Genomic DNA, 15,391 nt, shown 5'->3' with positions numbered 1-15,391 from the left:
GCGGGCAGCGTTTCCGCAGGAAGCGGAAGGGGCGGCGACAGCCCCCAACGAGCCGCGAAGGCAAGAGCCGTCCCCCCAAAAGTTGTCTTTATTTATTTATTTTAATAATAGAGAAAAATACCAAGCATTTCAGTTAACTTTATTGATCATTACTGAAAATGAGTCAGAGTACAGCGTGAGCGCCAAGAGTTAGCTGTTCTTCAGTTACCCCTACAACCAGACGTGGGCACAGCTGGTTCGCCCAGGCAGTACGAGGTACCGGTGGCAACAGCCACCCTCCGACCCTGGCACAGTCGTTCACTACTGTTCAACCTTTCACTGTTGCTTCCCCCACTGTCCAGTTGCAGCTTGTTTGCAAGCAAGGACATGTTTTGCTCATACTGTGGTCTTCAGCTCTTCTCCAAAACTGCAGTTTCTCTGAAGAAGTAATGGTAATTAGCTTAAATGCAGCCTCAGTTTCCTCCAGGGTAAGATCTTGAAGCCTGAACCCTCCTGGAACTGGTATTTTGAAGCATAGGTAACAGCAGAGCAAGTGAAGTTAAGTTACAAATTGTTTTTGATACAAAAACATAAAATATCCCCTATTAGCATCAAGAAGGCATCAAAGTTAATAGTCTCATTATAAAATTGTACCAGCATTTTTACTGAAAACAATATAGATCTTGTATATATTTAGTTTTGGTTCTGTTCTTCATGAACCGTTGTGTGACAGTTACCAAACCCCAGTTACGGTTCGCTGAACCTCAGTACAAATCACATGCATCACAAATACATAAATAGATCTTAATGACCCAATATCAAAAATACGTACTATACAAGAACCTCAGGTATACTAAAAATCAATCTGTTCATGAAAATTCACACTTAATACATCTGTTCTCCCTGAAAGTAAAGGTGGCTACTAAGAGGTGGCAAAAGCACTAGAGAGGAGCAGAAAAGATATTGCAGAATTCTTGTCTGACTTATTGCTACATGTAGATTACACAAGGGTAATCACATTTTTTATTAATCCTTGAAAGATCAAATTGTATCAGGACTTCTGAACACAGACTAAAGAAAAAAATAGCAGTGTTTATAAAAATAGCATCCATTTAAGATAAATCCTTATAAATACAAGAAAGAAATCAGTTATTCTATCAAAAAAAAAATTAATTCGGAGCATATGTTCCTGAAGCACCAGCGTAACATCCTAACACTAAGGACTTCAACTACAAAGTCTTCATAAACATACGTGCAAAATTCTTCCTCATGCTGGCCATAAACAAGTGTCAGAAGGTGCACACTTGTATTTTGCATTGACATATGACGTTTGCAGTCAGCTACAGAAGATCTCATATTTGAATCTCAAATGGCAAGAAAAGTGTTGTGCCAGCTTCTACTTCAGTGTTCAGCTCATTTGCACATGGAAAGCACATGCTTCAGTGAGAGATCAGATCTCACCATAGCAATTTTTAGTAACATTTATCTGAGGTTACGAGGGAAGATAGTATGGCTTAAAGTTACACTACATATAGTAAATGCTACAACTGTGTAAAGAGGTAACAAAACCTGCCCTCTTCTGCACCTGTATTAAGTGTAAACTTTCGGAACTTTAGGAAACATTACAAACTACAATTCTTTTGTGGTAAAGTAACCGGAGAAGATTTGAGGGTTTTAAAAAACAGTCTGAAAACTCTATTAAAACATAACAGGTTTAGAAACTTTAACATTTTTAGTGTCTGTAGCATTATAACTTTGGTGTTCAGATCTAGCAAATCAGTATATTGCCCATAATCAGCCTCATCAAAACAGATGTTCTATAATGGAAAATATTAATTCCATTTTCAATGGTAGACTTGTAGGATCTGACATCCCACCATGAATCACAGGAATGAGAGCACTGTCCAATTCATTCAGATAGTTCTGTGGAAGAAGGTGACCTCCAGATCCAGCTAAGTACTCAACCTAGAAGAAAAGCATATTAATGTTTATATTAACCCTTTTTATATTAAAAAGGCAAGACAAAAGTGTAGTATCTTGGTAAAAGAGTATTTCAGCTAGCATGAAGTGACAAAATAGCATTCAAACACTGGCAACTGGATGGGTTTTGAGGTGAATCATGAACGATTAGGCTTGCCATTGAGAAGCATGCAACATTCCCCCTGGGTTTGCAGGGCCACACATCCTCTGCGTCCCAGACTGCTTCAGTCTGATGCTCAAGAGTGATGTGATTATATCCTAGCATCACAGTTACCATTAGATTAATTTCAAAGCATACTACTGAAAACTAGGTTATCGGGACTGTATTCCAGCTTCTCTCAAAGAAGATATGGAAGTGTAACACAACACCTTCAGAGGCAAGGAACTGAACTGTTCTATAGTTTCATGATCTTCTGAGGGACATCACACGCCAGATAGCCTTGCCTTCCCTCTCTTGCACCCTGAGCTGGGCAGACCTGTCCTTTTCTGCTGTACAGACTTTTGGTGCAAGTATTCCTTTACTGAACCACATCAGGGAGCAAAACCAGCAGAAAACTACATAATTCGAAAAAAGCATTGGAAAATTAGCTCCATGATTCTCCAAACTGATTCACCTTGGTGGCAGATGGGTGCCAGAGCGAGTTTGAACTAGGGAAGGACTGATAGCTTACTGCAAGGAGCTATTAAGGAATTTGGCCATAATAAGGAAATGGGACTACTCCTTTCAAGAAAAACTAGTCATTAAGACAGTTCTTCATGAAATTTCATCCTCAGTCTGGATCTGGGTAGGGCAAAAAACTAAAACCACTTAGAAAAAGATCCAACGTCTTTACAAAAAAGAGATTTGAGTTGAAATGGAGTGTCTGCAATAAAAGTTGAAAGATTACCATATCTGAGTCAATAGAAATTCTTAGGCCTATCTTATTCATCCCATTATTTTTCAAGGTTTTAAGGTGTGGGCAAAGAGCAATACTGCAGGCAATAGCAATCTCTTTAGCAAACTGGTGAGGAACAGGACTGGATAGTTCATGGTCCTTTAGGAAATAGTATACCTGAAATTATAGGAAGGATAAGGACAGTCAGCAGCCTGATTATGTTAAAGTAAGGAAAAGAGTAATTCAGTATACACATAATGCAGAACAGAGCAAGCTATAATGCTTGTTTGATGACAAAGTATTTTAGTATTTCATTTATTCAATCAAAATACTTAAGTGAAATATCCAGTGAAAAATGCAGTGAAATATCTGGATTACATATTTATAAAGTTATCAATGCTAACAGGCTTTTAGTCTTTTTCAGAGGAGAAAAATGAAAAGTATGTAAACTTATCAGAGGGCTACAGAGAACATTGCGCCTATCAGTACAAGTATGCATCAAATAAGTTAGTAAATTACATTGTTCTTGAGCCTTTTTGCTACTTTTTAGAATAGTTAAGTGGTAGAGTGATCACACTAAGTGGTATTACTAAAGAAACTAACCTTGGTACACTTCATAACTTTTCCCTCTCTTTCAAAGTCTCTGCCTTGTGGTACTTTTTCACTCTGAGTTCCTTCCATTGATTTTCCATCCACTGGGCTTAAAATTCTATAGAAGATAATAGTATGGTTAATAATTTAAACAACATTTTATGATTTATATTGAATAACTTGTATGAAATAATGTTTAGCCATCCTTAAAAGGCTATTTAAACAGCTTTACAACAAAATGTGATACAGCACTTGCATCATGAAAATACAGATCCTACAAAAAGAAATATCCTAAACAGGAAACAAGCAACACTTAATAAAAACCTAATCTTACAAGTTTAAGAACCTATAAACCATCTTAGGTAAAGCCACTCTTTGTTCTAATTGGTCAGAGAAGCCACAGAAAAAGGCATACCAACGCAAGCCTGTGGCCTGAGAAACAACTTAAGATGAGACAAATTTTGAGTTACTGATGTATAATTAAAGTTTGAAGCTACATAAACAAGCATTCAAATCACATCCAATAAAAGTGTCTTACATCTTATTTTGCTTTGTTGAATGCTGGCATTCCAAGCAGTGAATGGCCAAGGACAGTACTATGCACTTCTAAGCCCCCCCAAACAAGGAAGCGTAAGGGGATTAATTGCATCCCCACACAAACTGATTACTGATTTGTTAGAGGACTCTCAAAGGAAACTGAGGGTTCACAGACTTTTTCTGTCAACTCCCTGAACAGAGAAAATGGTATTGAATTTTGGTGAACTACAAGCAAAATTGTTCTGTTAGTGACATCTAGAGGACTTTACCATTCTATCCCCTTTCAGGCTTTACTATCAAGTACTTTCTTTCAATAAAAATACCTTAGATTAATTTCAAGAAATTGCTTTGGTAATACATTTACCCTTTGTATGTTTTTTCTTCATTTTCTACCCAGCAAATATCTACATATTCTTTTATGTCTCCTGTATCCGTTTTGCCACAAGTTATTTTAAAGTCCTTCTTGTCTCTTAACGCCTGACGGAGGCTTTCCATCGTTTCTGGCGTTATTTGTACCATTAGTCCATCTAGAAGAAAAACAGTTAAAATTCCAACTTATCAACAGAAAGAGTAGCACAGCTTTTTAGTAGAATCTTCGCTTAAATTCTAGTGGGACCAACCCTCTCCTACAGCTCGTTAATAAATGCACATCCAATGGACTCCATCCCCCAGCTACAGCATTAAATGTTACATGAAAGAATGAAAACCTTTCTTGTCAACAGAACTAAGGCTAAAAGATCAATCTTAGAGGGTTTTTGCAGTTACATGTCAATATATGTATTTCATCAATACATCAATGAAAATAGTTCCAGATATAGGCAGCCGTAAAGGAAAGACTTGCACTGACTAAAGCAAAAAGAGTTAAAACTTAGTACGTTTTAAAACAAGTAGGTGAACCAGCATGTATTTTTTATACAGCATTTGTTTGCAATAGGTTTTCTACAAAGTTAAAAATCCTGAAAAGAAAGAGTTTAGCTTACTGAGGAATAAAGATCTTGCACAAGACTTCTGCTATTTTTTTTTTTAAAGTTCTCTTAAGAAGAAACCACATAGGACAAAATTCTTACCTTCAACTATACTGGATTTAGCTAAAAATCCTGAAGATGTTTTTAAGGCTCCATTAAACACCACAAAGCTTGCACCTGTAACTAGAAAAAGTAGGAACAAAGTGAGTACCACTTCATACCACTCAAGTTTGTCATTACTAACATTTAACTTGCACCCCTTTTTAAAAAGCCAGGTAAAAAAAGATACTGCTGTGCTAATGGAAATCCCTTCCTGACAGAATGATATGAAGCATAACTCTGTAAAGAGAGGAGAATTTTTTCCAATCAGACCTTGGCAAAACAGACCAACTTTGTTAACTTATTTTGTGAGTTCATACAGTAACCTTTTAAGATACTGGCAGCAAGCCTAACACAGGCAAGCTAAAAAAACCTTTGTACAAAAAGAGGAGACATAGTTGAAGAAACAGTGGTGCATTTTTTTTTGTTTGTTTGGGTTTTTTTGTCCTTTAAAACAGACATGCCACTCAACTTTTAAATTTAATTTATTTACAGAAGATATTCCTGAAGTGTAGATAATTTTCAGTGGTACTAAAAGCAATTGAAAGAAGAGGAGAACATAAGTGAATTTCCATGCTACAAACCTTTGCATAAATTTGTTAGTTACACACATTGCTTGAAACAAAACCACACTAGCTATGCTTAACGAAGCACAGAACAACATTTCAGGTTGACACTGGAGATGGTAGGAGTACAGCCCTATCAATCTGGAATTCCTCCCCAACTACCGGGCCTGGTTAAAAAGCACGACTCATCAGCCCAGATGCACTGCCATGCTGCATAGCTGTATGACTTTCAGAACCTAAAAGGTACCTCTGCACTCTTCCCTGTACAGGTGGTTGTATCAGTTTGCTAGGTGCTGTATAGAGGTACTGATTGTTACTGTATTTCCATACACTCAGTTATTGAGATCATTTGTTTACATTTGTAAATATATTGCCCAATTAACACTAATATTACATTTAGAGTTTGAAATACGTAAAGAATCTGATTATGTCTGAAAATGTAAGCTATATTAATAACATTCTGGAAACAAAGACAAAAAAGTAGTAATCTCCATTTAATATAACATTTGTAAAAGGTAGCTAAGTGTTGATATAAACCAGCAACATTTTATTTTGCATTTAAATTACTTTGCTGCTTGAATGCTGAACTTTTTGCCTAAGCAACTTACTGAGAATACATTATTTTCCTTGCAGCCTAAAAGTGAACTTACATTTCTGCGCTAGAAATGTTATTTTTCTCCACAAGCCAAATTAGATGGCTTACCTTTCCTAGGATGTCCAGTAGCGCTAATTGCTTGTGTGTGATAGAGGCCATGCTTATTCTGCACGCACACTAAGTGAGAATCTGCTTCAGTATTAAAACTTGCTCCAATACTAATTACATGTTCATTAGAAGAATTTACCACCTTCATTACCTGTCAATACAAAATTTGTCATTAAACTGACAAATCTCAGTATGCAGTACTCATTTTAAATACAAGACATTAGAAAAATCCGACTTTCAAAACAAATCCCAAGAATTATTCACTTAGTCAATTCCAGAGAGTTTAAACAACACAATCTGCCATGACTAGCTGGAAGAACACTAAGCATGATCAAAAATCCTACTTCAGTAGAGAGGAATGAGTAAGTCTGAGTACCTCTGGACAATGCAGAATATCAGCGTTGGGGTTTTGTTGGTCTTAAGGCTAAAATATGCATTAAGCCTTGTGCAGATTACTATTCAGGGCTTTTTGGTTGAAGCTGAAGTAAACAAACTGTAATAAAAACTACACTGGCAAATTTATTTTTTTTTAAGTTTTAAGCAAAACACCACCATCAGGAAATATGTAGGAGATAATCCTTGAAAATACATGCTAAAAGATTCTGAAGAAACTGTTGATTTTTCAGCATTTAATAATTATCTTAAGCTCAACTTTCCACTCATCATTATCCACCTTCCAACATATCCAGGAAGAAGGAAATGTGTACTCAGATAATTTCATGCCCTTCCCTCCTACCACCACATGCTTACATCAGTTTAAAGTTCAAAGACTCTACCACACAGCAAATAGCAAAGTAATCTAGAGAGCTGCTAACAAAGTGGAGGATTCACTTGCAGAACTGCCCAGAAACCGATTACAGAATAAAAACATTACAGCCTCTAGGAACCACCCCCTTTTGCCCTCCCCCCCCCCTTTTTTTTTTTAAAGAGCTCATGTTAAAGATGTGACTGGTATTATACGAAAAATAAAGATTAAAGCAGTTTGGATTAGAAAGCTAATCTAGATGGTTTTACTCACCTCATTATACTTCCTTAGGGGTATTTTAATACAGCTTCTACCCATTTCCACATGAACAAACAGGTCGTCTATGGTATGCAAAGTATACTGATAATTTCTAAGATCCTATAATAGAAGTTTTTACTTTAGCAGACAATTAAGTATAGTTTTCTTACCTTTTGTAATAAATATTACCAAAAGTACTTTACTTACATCCCTAAGACTTCTAAAGAGTAATGACATTAAGGGTGGCTAAAGACTCACTGATCACTTTTTTCCTAGTGTGATGGATGTGAAGGGTACCTTAGTGAATATATTAACAAATTTATAGCACTGACAAGGTAGCTCTAACTACTTAACAGTGGGTTATTTAGACTATGGCTACTTTATGCACATTAGGATCTTACAGTGTTTTAGATAACAAAATACTTCAACACCTTGCCTCTCTGAAATAAAAGCAAAGCATGGAAGCCACCACCTAGGTTAGTTTGTTTCCAGGCTCACACCCTGTCCCCTACAGCTCTAACTTCTTGAGTTATAGCTTGAATACTGCACTGTTTCTTATACCTTTCTCTGACAGAAGTTACCATCCATCATCTCAGCCACTTCTGCAAGATTTCCTTATTCTGTTTTATTCCAGAAGAACAACGTTAGGTATAACATGATCTCATTTGCCTTTACTAGCTCAGCTCAAAAAACATAGAAAAGGCTTTGTCACCAGCTGAGCCAGGTAATCAGTATCTTCCTCAATCAGCAGAGCTGTAGTGAGAAGGGTATTTATGAACACATATCACTGCATTATAAGTTTCAACTGAACTGGCATTGTTTTAGAAATATTAAGGATATACATGACAGACACCCTTTGCCTCCAACATTTACCACTACCTCGGTCACTTATGCGGTGCTAGATTTTATAGGATCTTTACTTGAGGATTTGCGCCACAGGTAGTTAAAAACGTAACATCAAGAGAACAATTTTGCAGTCATCTTACAACGATTAAAACTCCTGCTGCATCAAAAGACCTTGGCCTGCCAAGAACCATATATTCCCACTGCCTGCTTCAAGCTGACACTACAAACACAGCTATGAAGGAGAACCAGAGTCACTCTAATCCAGCTGAAAATAAACTCTATAGAAGCCTGCTTCATCAGCAGCACAACATTAAGACTACTCAAAGTCTGAAGATGCAATTACACATTGGTACCAGCACTTCACCAATCAAGCAGGGAGCTGGCTCACGGAATTAAAATATTTTTTTCTTAATGGAGGAATCTTACTGTTTTTCAGATGGTGCAACTCCTGATTGATTCCTAATGTAATGGCATGGACATCAACAGTGACGAAAAGGAAAGAGGGGCCAAAGACTGCAGTTTCATCTCGCTGTAATGGTCTCTAGACTCTTAAAAGAGGATTTAGTGATCACCTAAGCAATATGTGCAATTCTCTCTACAACCTTACAGCACTTTTCATCACAGCATTAAGGATAAGTTCTATCGAAGTATTAGAAGGTGGTTACTGGTCAGGAATACAGGCTTACTGAATTTTAAATCAAATTATTTGAGTAACAGAGGAAAAACTTCCTCAGAGAATGGCATAAATGCAGACTTGACTTACTCTGATTTTGCCAAAACCTGAAGTTCTTCACATAGGACAGACTGGTTAATCGTGGTAAGGTTAAGTTTGTGTGACAAAGTAATTGTTGTTAGACCACAGCATCTGCCTGTCAAGCCTTTTCATCAGATTCAAAAAATGTCAGATTTAAAACTAGAATTCTTGCACCACACCAATGCTTGGAAGAGAAAAATGCAACTGAACAATGATTACTACCAGCTTAAATGTGAATGTCAACATTTTTCTCATTCATTTAAAGCCATTTCTTACTACCAGAACTAATGTGTAACAATGTAACACAAAAGATACAGCTTTCCTAATTCACATATAAAGACTCTTTGGTAAGAAAATTTCAAGTCAAGTATGAAGAACAAAAATATTAGCCCTTTGCCAAAAATAACCCTGCTTTCAAGAATCAGAGTCTAGAGGGCATTTTACACCATTGAAATTACAACAGGAAAGGAAGAGAATAAAACATTTACTCACAACAAGCAGATTCATAATTGTGTGTCCAATTTCTCCAAAGAGTGGCTTCCGGTGCCTGAAACTTACTACAGGAGTTGGGTATGCTAGGGTGGGGGAAGAAAGAAAAAGGTTATGTTTACCTATCAAAACTGTAAGCCTGGCCAATCCAAGTAGTTATTTTTATTTTCAGCTATAGCCTATGTTTCTTAATCTCAATACCTGACCAGCCAAAGGAACAAGAGCCCCTATCTGATTCTCTGTCACAGAGTGTCCTTCAGCCTACTGCATGGTTTCCCCCACCCACAGTTAAATCCTACTGCAATGTTACTGCATGGAGTCACTCTCCTAGTGGCAGTACTTTTGTGGCAGAGACTTGTTGCTGCTTTCAAATGCTTTGGCAGCTGTTTCTTGCAATAGGTGATCTGGATGGAAACATCCTGGGTTCAGTCTTTGGGTCACCAAATGCGAGAGGGGTTGCAAGTCTTCATAGTTGCTTGATTAAGAATACCATACAGGTTATCTGCTTCTACATTAATGCTATAATACAAAGTGAAGTACCACTTAGTATTGATAAGCAAGAACAGAGTGAGTGAGGATGTTCATACAAAGTAACATACTCTGAAGTCCAATGGCTGCAATGGGAAACACAGGCAAACGGAAATTAGGGAAGGCAATGAGATGCAGGAGACCACAGACCACCATATGAAGCCATTTGAAAACAAAAGAAGCAGCATAGCAAAGTCAGGATTGTGAGGTCAAAGATACAAAATTGATGAAAAAAAAAAAGACAAGTAGTTTGGTAAGAGGAAGAAGAATGACAAAGAAGCTACCACCCTTATCAACACACAGACAGAAGCCTGGCCAGTAGAAATCCACTGTTGACTCAAGAAATCCATAAACAAGCGAGTGATACGTATTTATGGACTTGGAGCTTCTAGAATGGTAGGCTTATTTATCAAAAATGCATTCAGGTCAGGAAAGTTGTGTATGATACATTTTTGAAATATATTCTACTTAAGCAACAGCTGCATGCTGCACCTTATCTGAACTCCAGCTCTCTAAATCATAAGCAGCAGTGAAACAAGAAATAAAACAGCACCTGTATCACCAAATTGAATGTCTGTGTTATTCAAGCAAGTACACAAGCAACTCCAGAAGGCATTTAGGACAGTATCTCTTTCAGGTCTTGCTCAAGATAGCTTTATCTGTTCTTCGACACAATGGAAATCTGCGTAAACACTTTCCTTTGGTGAGCCTGGAGCAGAGTCAATGTAAGTCTCATTGGGAGAGCAGAAAATGCTCACATTAGCCTACAACAGACTGTACAATAATTCCCACACGGAGGTTGTGTCACTGCGAAACCTCTGGTGGTGCACATTTACATGCTCTCCATCCACCTCACTTTGAAAGTATGCCTCCTGCATTTTTACAAGCCTAAATATTTCAAATGTATTTATTAGTAAGTTATCCTTATAAGTAATGAATACCTTTATTCATTTTATGAAGCAGTAATATGTTGCCAATATACTCAATTTCAGTAATTCAATTTAAAAAAAACAATTTGTCAGAGTTGTAAATTGGGCTTGTGAACTTGCCTTCACACCTTTCTCCTATGACAACAAAAATCCGACATTTTGATACTTTACTACTGTCAGCTTTGGTTTCTTAGCTTTCTCACCAGCTAAGAACAGAAAAAAGAGATCGAGGGTGTCTAGCAGGACAATGTAAATTCCCAAGTGTCTCAACAGGTAGCTTCCCATGCATGAAATATCAGTCTTACACAAGTGTAATGTAAAATACTGCAAAGATGATTTTAAAAATTTTGCTTATCTAAAAAACTTGTATTTTCCAAAGGAAATTTTATATTTATATAGCTATTTAAAGTCTTAAAACTTACCCCCATATTCTGCTCCCAATCTCAACATTAAACGGATTGGAAAAACTTTTGCCCAGGGTATTTCCAGCTTATGGATCAGAATGCCACAAAGAAAAGGGTTATCTGGTAGAATTTGATCATCAAGGTTCTGAAAAGTTGGTGAAACAAACAGGAATCCTCCATGCTCTTTGTTACTGAGAAAGTTTTCAGTAAAAGTAATGTTTTCCATGTTTCTTATTAACCTTCCTGTAGAAAGAGGGACAGAGACTCTGCACATCTGGAGAAGTAATACATTAGTGTCAAGGAAACTATTCTAACCAGTGGTCTCCTACAGACTTGCAAGCCATACGGTGTATCCCACATCTTCCTGAAAGTCTGACAGACACCTAAACCCATAGACTAACTGCTCTATATTTACTAACTAAATGATCTTGAATAAGAAACTAGGTTTTTCCAAACAAATGCCAAACACCCTAAAGTGTACAATGTTCCAGCACACACCAATTGATGAACTTCTGATTAACAGACCTCAAGTATTTACACACGAGTATTGTACTTCTACAAATGAAGTTCCAGATGTCCTAAACCATAGACTCAAGGACTTATACCCAGAATCTCCAACACAATATGACTAAACAACAACAAAAAAAACCTGCAAACAGGATGTTTACAGAAGTATATGAAACAAAAACTTAAATTCTTTTCTTCCTGTTGATTGTTTAGAACCCAAGGCTAACACTGCAAGGTTTTTCAACAGAATCATTAGATACTTACAAATACTTCAAGAAAAATTACTTATCAACTTCCAGCTTTAAAGATCAGCAAGAAGATATAATAAAAAGTTAGACATTAAAATGACATACCTTTCATTGCATCCTTATAGATGTCAATAAATAATTTGAATATTTCACTAGGAAAAATCTCTTCATCTGGCAAACACTGCAACAGAATGACAATTTCTGCCTGACCCAAACCATGTAGTCCATTTGTTGAGAAGTACCAGCACTTTTCCGAAGAATCTTTCATTAAAAAGAGAGAGATACCACAGTAATGCTGTTTTACAGTCAGAAAAAGAAAGCGGGATTTAACAGAAAAGAAAGTGTGCACTACTTACAAGTTATTAGCTTGACATTCACAAGCAAGTTTGCATTTAGGATAAAAGTTAATGGATTAGGACCTCCTTCCACAAGAAGCAAGGTGACCTGTTGCTGAGATGGATGTTCTTCCACTAGAGGATCTAAATAAATTAACACCCGATTTAGCTCAACATGTCAGTCAACTACCTAAAATAAGAATTTACAGATCATAGCATATGAAAGACTGTCCCATTCACCTGTCTTAAGAGGGTGGTAATTATTCTCAAACTTAGAATAGCTACAGATCAACCAATGAATAGCTTACCCTGAGATTCAAGGAAAACAAAAATAAAGCAGTAACTTGTAACAGAGGTGCAAATTAGGGCTATCATTCATTTGGTAATTACTGACTAATTGTGTATGCTATCTCCTCACCCATACACTGGTACTGTTAGTTACCATCAATGAGCACAGTGACTACTATAATGCATTTCAGCGATGAAGTATTCTTTTCATAGCATATCGATCTTGTTAATAATGCATGTTCAATTATCCAACAATCCCATGTGCAGCAAATAAGAGAGATTAGAATTGTATTACAATACAAATTACATACACACAAGTTCATATTTAGAAATCTTGCTTCAGGTGATTAAATATTAACAATTTTCTCAAATTTTACCTTTTCCTTTTTCACCCACTGCAAGCAAAAGTGGTGGCAGTTTATCACCATCAGGAACAAGGCTGATCTCTTTACGAACACAGTTTTCAACACCACATAGTGCTCTGTAACTTGAAGGACTAACAGGCATATCATGTGTAGTCTGATCAACTGAACTGGAACTAGTCTTCTCAGCTTCTGCAGTAGGAGAACACTCTTTAGTTTCTGGAGTTACAGATTTGTAACTATGTACCACCCCACTCTGGCCTGGAACGGCCTGCTGTGCATCATCTGAAGAAACAGAAGGACATAATTCCTCTGTTCTTGTAATAATATCAATTTCTTCCTTAGGTTTTGGATTTACGTCAGCTAATATGTCATCTTCCTCTGGGTTTGCAGCCTGTGAAGAAAAAAAAATAAATATCTACACTCTTGTCTCACAACAAGCTAAACTTTCACTACTAGCATTCTAGAAGCAAAAAGAAAGAAATCTATCACAAATACTGAGAATGCATTTCCTCTAAAAAGAAGAAAGCCACCAAATCTCTCCTGTACCTTCCTTTTCAGTTTTTCATCTTTAGGAGTGGCATTAGGTGAAGATGCATCATTCATTTATTTGTTCGGTAACACAAAATTCATATCAGAGCGCTGCAGATTAGTCATTTTAGCATACAACAGTCAGATGTAGCACAATCAACAATAAAAAAGTACCCCTCCAGGAATCTGTTTCATATTATTGTTTCCCCACTCACAGCTACTAAACATTGTCATCATTGTAATTTGCCATCATTGGGATCAGCAGTTCAGTACTGCAAATGCGTTTCTATTTCTACACTATGTGCTAATAGCTGAGTCTAGCAGTTTACAGTCTGATTCATTTCTAGTTTGGAGTCACACCTATGCTGCTCCCCCAGCAAAATGGATATGACAAGCTATAAGCATAGGCATATTAGGATATGAGCTGTCATCAAAAAAAACAAACAAATCAAGAGATGCACCACCATCTTTCAAGTATGTTAGACTTGCATCCTATCACTTTATACTTTTGACCTTCATAGCATCCACTGGCAGCATGTTCAGGATTATGTGTTACCTACTAAAGTACATCCTTTGCTTTAGAGCTGCAGTACAGTGTTCTGTTTGAGCTTCTGAAGCTGCTTACAAGAGCCATCAACTAACTGTTTCCTACTCACTTTGTCCATGCTGCTTTTAATTTTAGGCATTGCTCATCTTTTGCAAGTGAAAATATCCTACTCTTTCCCCAAAATGGAAGACAGGCTATATGTTTTGATTACTGCAACTTATTGGAGTCCCTCCTTGTTCAAATGAAGTCACATTTACTATTATCCATTCTTCATGAATTAAGGCTGATTTACGCACTATACACCTGGTAACTGTTCAGATCCTCCATATACAAATAATAATGATCTGGTCTGGCCATTAGCTTTACTAATTTGTTTTAAAAACTCTTGAACACTGTTAGGATCATAGAATTTATGTTATCACTTGAGACAGCACTTCGGAGACACATTTTTAAAAGGCTCCAGCTGAGGACTCTCCAAATCTCACAGCAAACTTATACCACTTCTTTGAACTAGTTGCACTTGACAAGAAAAGTCCAACACCATTAATATGACATGACCTATTATAAAAAAGCCAATCCCCCCCCTCAGTTCAGTATTAGTTCACATTAGAAGCAATACATAGATTTTGCTACATCCTATAATGCAGTATTCCAGGGCATTAAGCAACTTCTGGTTAGTTTAATCCAACAGGAAAACTGTAGCAAGGCACTGAAAAAAACCCCACAAACTTCTACTGTAAGCATGTTGTTAATGACAGGTTTCAGAACTATGGCTGATGTTACCTTCATAAAAGTAGTTAATCAAAGGCTTTGTATGAAAAAACCCCACACCTTGGAAAATTTTCTGCCGTACCATTTTTAAAGTTCACATAATCCCCCAAAACAAATATGGTTTCCTTTGAAGTATGGTCTACAGAATACTTCAATCCAAGAACTCCACAGGCACCCCCAAAAAAATAATCAAATATTGGTTCAGATTCCAAAAGCTGTGAAGCGAAAGTTGTATTATAGTATGTAAGGGGCTCCATCAACAGCAAGCAAAGGTATTTCAAGAGGTTATTCATGCACCTGCACACACTTCTTAGTTCATACCATATGCATCTCTGGCAAGTCAGGGTTTACTGGACTGAAGTCCTGTGACGACCTCTTCGCTCCAGATGAAAGTTTTGTTGTATCTGCCACTTCACCATTTGGCAAAATACCATCTGCAAACCAAACTCTCCTCTGCTCTTTGGGGCACAGCCCTAGGACAGGTTAAGAAAACAACACTGACTTCGTATTATTGTACTGTTCTAACAGCTGAAAGGGATAAAAATTAAGACCCT

General features: G+C 37.0%; 1 protein-coding gene across 8 annotated transcripts in view; it reads right to left on the bottom strand.

Moving 5' to 3' along the window:
- Positions 1 to 122: 122 nt before the first annotated feature.
- Positions 123 to 15,391, bottom strand: part of ZFYVE16 (zinc finger FYVE-type containing 16) — a 30,766-nt gene continuing 15,497 nt past the window's right edge. For 2 of the 8 annotated variants that reach the window (XM_087761379.1, XM_087761378.1), the window contains 14 exons: positions 15,159 to 15,310; positions 13,004 to 13,382; positions 12,360 to 12,482; positions 12,109 to 12,264; positions 11,267 to 11,491; positions 9,391 to 9,473; positions 7,314 to 7,418; positions 6,296 to 6,446; positions 5,030 to 5,110; positions 4,327 to 4,489; positions 3,438 to 3,543; positions 2,847 to 3,011; positions 1,857 to 1,944; positions 123 to 492 (listed from right to left, as the gene is read on the bottom strand). In XM_087761379.1, the coding sequence (XP_087617505.1) occupies positions 308 to 492; positions 1,857 to 1,944; positions 2,847 to 3,011; positions 3,438 to 3,543; positions 4,327 to 4,489; positions 5,030 to 5,110; positions 6,296 to 6,446; positions 7,314 to 7,418; positions 9,391 to 9,473; positions 11,267 to 11,491; positions 12,109 to 12,264; positions 12,360 to 12,482; positions 13,004 to 13,382; positions 15,159 to 15,310 (2,162 nt within the window). In that variant the 3' untranslated portion in view covers positions 123 to 307. Of the gene's footprint in view, positions 1,945 to 2,846; positions 3,012 to 3,437; positions 3,544 to 4,326; positions 4,490 to 5,029; positions 5,111 to 6,295; positions 6,447 to 7,313; positions 7,419 to 9,390; positions 9,474 to 11,266; positions 11,492 to 12,108; positions 12,265 to 12,359; positions 12,483 to 13,003; positions 13,383 to 15,158; positions 15,311 to 15,391 lie in introns of all 8 variants that reach the window. The other 6 variants (XM_087761384.1, XM_087761381.1, XM_087761385.1 and 3 more) reach the window with 6 other exon arrangements.

Source organism: Nipponia nippon, unplaced genomic scaffold (assembly GCF_047370975.1).
Source record: "Nipponia nippon isolate SJK-2023a ecotype South Korea unplaced genomic scaffold, ASM4737097v1 scaffold_24, whole genome shotgun sequence".
Lineage (NCBI taxonomy): Eukaryota > Metazoa > Chordata > Aves > Pelecaniformes > Threskiornithidae > Nipponia > Nipponia nippon.
This window is presented reverse-complemented; position numbering and strand designations above follow the sequence as displayed.